Below are 3,170 nucleotides of genomic sequence, written 5' to 3' on the forward strand. Positions count from 1 at the left end.
GCTCCATTCGGGGGGTGACCCTACCTTCATATCTGCGGGGAGAGTCGCAGGATTTTTGTGGGGTGGCCACTCGGAGGAAGATCTGCTGCCTCCATGAATGCCTCCGGGTCTTCACGGGCGTCCCGGTCCCGCCAGAGTCACCGACATGGTGTGCTTTGGATTCAAAGTCCCTAAAATGTCAAGATAATTGATTTAGGACTGGCAAGAGAAGTTTCTGGGGGGTAATTTAGCTACACTTTTTTTTTTCTTTTTAAAAAAAGCATGTAATGACGAATTATCTTTGTACAAGTGAACACCTGTAGATACTCACTGAAGTTAAAGCAGCTCACAGTTGGGGAGCACCCTAAGGACTACGGTCTCGTAGGATGCTTTTTATGAAAAAAGCAAAATGGCAGCCCTTATATGATTCTTATTGTAACAGATATTAAGAAATACGTTCCAGACATCATAGCTCCCAAATGGGCCTCTCGGTGCTACCTCAGAAAAGAGAAGCTGCCTACAGGGGATGCTGCTGCAAGGGTCCGATCTGCCCTGGGCTGTGTGTGGGAACGCAGCCGGTCCTCAGTATGTAGGGTTGGCTCCCCTCGGATACCAAAATCCACATGTGCTCAAGTTCCTTATGGAAATGGTGGTCGTATTTCCATATAACCTAAGCACATACTCCTGTGTACTTTAAATCATCCCAAGGTGACTTAGACAACGTAAATGCCATGCCAGTAGCTGTTCCATGTACCGTTCAGGGAGTAATGACAAGAAAAAGAAGGCTACACGTGACTAGTAGAAGCATAACCAAGCTGTTTTTTTGTTTGTTTTTGTTTTGTTTTCTTTTTGTTTTTCCCCTAAACACATTTTGATCTGTGGTTGGTTTAATCCCCAGATGCAGAAACCATGGATTGCCACAAAAAATTAGCAAAGTTACAGTTTAATGACGCAGAACCATCAAGGCAATAATTATGGAGTCAATTTCTGAGGATGACTATCTTCACGCTTAAATTTTTTAAACTTACAAAACATACTTATCCATATACGTAAATACAATGTGATTGTTTTTTTTCTCTTTTTTTTTTTGAGAGGTTTTATTATCCATATACGTGAATACAATGTGATTGGTTTTTTTCTTTTTTTTTTTTTTTTTTGAGAGGTTTTTGCTATAGAGCGCGTGTGCTCGCCAGACAGAGAGAGAGAGAAAGACAGACAGCGAGAAATCACCCCCCCAGGGGGGATGGCCACACCGCAATCCCTTCTCCTCCATTCTCCTCTCGGGATCTTGGGCACACACGCACACGCGCCCGGCGTGAGTTTTAAGCCACCGGGTCCGGGACGCGAACCGTGGTCAACTACGTGGGAGTCCAGCGACATAGCCATTACGCTAACTGCTGGTTCCCAATACAATGTGATTATTCACTTTCTACCTGTTCACAAGACAACTTGGTGAGACCCTTGTAACTGACACCCTGGTATGTACCCAGAACTAAGCGACCACCCCACTTACAGATCACACAACCTGGCGTACTCAAGACAGCCCAGTGCTCACTGCCACACACAGGCTCCCACTGAGTGCACTGCTTAAGGCTTCCTCTGACTTCTGAAGACAACACCAATAAACTAATTCTGGTCAAACCTGGACAACACAGTGCACATTTTTAAAAATAACATTTACTAAGGAAAAAAAGTACAGGAAAGAAGATACGGGAGATTTAGCTAACGTTATTGTTTTTTAATGGCAAAAGAACAGTTTTTGTTTTTGTTTTTTAAATCCCTGAATATCTAACAATAATTCAATACTTATAACATCAAGGCTTGATATATCTAAATTAAACCCTACCTTTTTGTGTTCATAAAGTCAGAGGTGTTATTTTCATCTACAGGAGCCAGAAATTTTAGAAAATTTGGCACAGAGGAAGAAGAATGAAGTTTTTTCCTCAGGGCATTACGGTAGGAGATGCTGAGAGTTTGGTTGAAAAGAGAGTTTAAGATAAAGAAATATAAAATATAAACATACAAGGCATAACATATACGCTTCAAAACAAAAGAAACATTTTGTTCTAATGCTTAGAAGAATAAATAGATAAAAATGAAAAAAATTCACGAATAAAATCTATTTTCTTGTTTCAGTTATTAAAATTCAATTGTAAATGAAATGGATCATTGAGTGAATTAAAAAAAAAAATCAGTCCATCTTCCAATAACCTTTCCTTTCAAACTGCAAAAAAAAAAAAAAAAAAATTCTAAATTAATCAGGAAGTTTCATTTTTCACATCACTGCAGTGTACGTGATTGAACACTTGTTAAGCTGTGTGTGTATACACACGAAGGCAGTAGTAGGTGAAAATAAATAAATATGCATCTGTGTCTATGAGTATGCAAATATATAAACATAAAAGTTTGCCATCAAAACCTGTTTCTATGATACTTTTTAAGAAAATTCATCAACAGTAAAAAAAAATTAGGATGGTTCGAATGACAGATGACAGATTGGAAATAATACAACCGAAAATAACCGTACGCCAACACAAAGACACACACTCAAGCGGTGGCCCCGGCTTCCTGCTGGCCTCTCCTCCCATTTAGCACATGCTCCCTGCAGTGTGAGCTCCCCGGGAAGACGAACAACACTGAACGTGGCATGCGGGTGCGCTCACCTCTTCGGCACAGTATTTCCGCTCTGTTCCCCACTGGAATTATGTTTTAGGTACTTAAAAAAGTTGGGCGAGGAGGCGGAGGGGTTAAGACGAGGTGGAGTAGCAGGAGCTGAAGACTGACCTGAGCCACTCTTAGCCTCGCCCACGCCCACGGGTGGCTGGTCCACGCTAAATGACAATTAGAGAAAGCATGGGGGGATTAGAGGGGGAAGGGAGACTGACGGGGAAGCATGGAGAAACCAGAGGGAAAGGAGCAGGTGTCTGGGCCTCGTTATTTCCTTTTGAAGTCACAGCGAGAGCACTTCTTTCCATCCCTCCTCCTCATCTCTGCTCTCTCGCCGCCAAAGGGAATTTTCAGGAAAAACCAGAATGTGTCATAGGCGATGACTGATTATTTCCCACTTGCCTATGTTCCCAATAATACTTTTATTTCTATTCCTGTTTTGGGAACTGACAGGGGGAAAAAAATGTAAAAATTAAATTAAAACATAAGCAAAAAAAAAAAAAAATCAATTTAAAAAAAACAAT

At 41.1% G+C, this 3,170-nt stretch overlaps 1 protein-coding gene across 6 annotated transcripts in view; it reads right to left on the reverse strand.

Moving 5' to 3' along the window:
- The window catches only part of TBC1D1 (TBC1 domain family member 1), a 223,354-nt gene that overhangs the window by 97,682 nt on the left and 122,502 nt on the right, over positions 1–3,170 (reverse strand). For 5 of the 6 annotated variants that reach the window (XM_006169248.3, XM_006169247.3, XM_006169250.2 and 2 more), the window contains one exon: positions 25–170. In XM_006169248.3, the coding sequence (XP_006169310.1) occupies positions 25–170 (146 nt within the window). Of the gene's footprint in view, positions 1–24; positions 171–1,825; positions 1,946–3,170 lie in introns of all 6 variants that reach the window. The other variant, XM_006169252.3, reaches the window with a different exon arrangement.

This window comes from Tupaia chinensis, unplaced genomic scaffold, assembly GCF_000334495.1.
Source record: "Tupaia chinensis unplaced genomic scaffold, TupChi_1.0 Scaffold146907_1, whole genome shotgun sequence".
Classification (NCBI taxonomy): domain Eukaryota; kingdom Metazoa; phylum Chordata; class Mammalia; order Scandentia; family Tupaiidae; genus Tupaia; species Tupaia belangeri.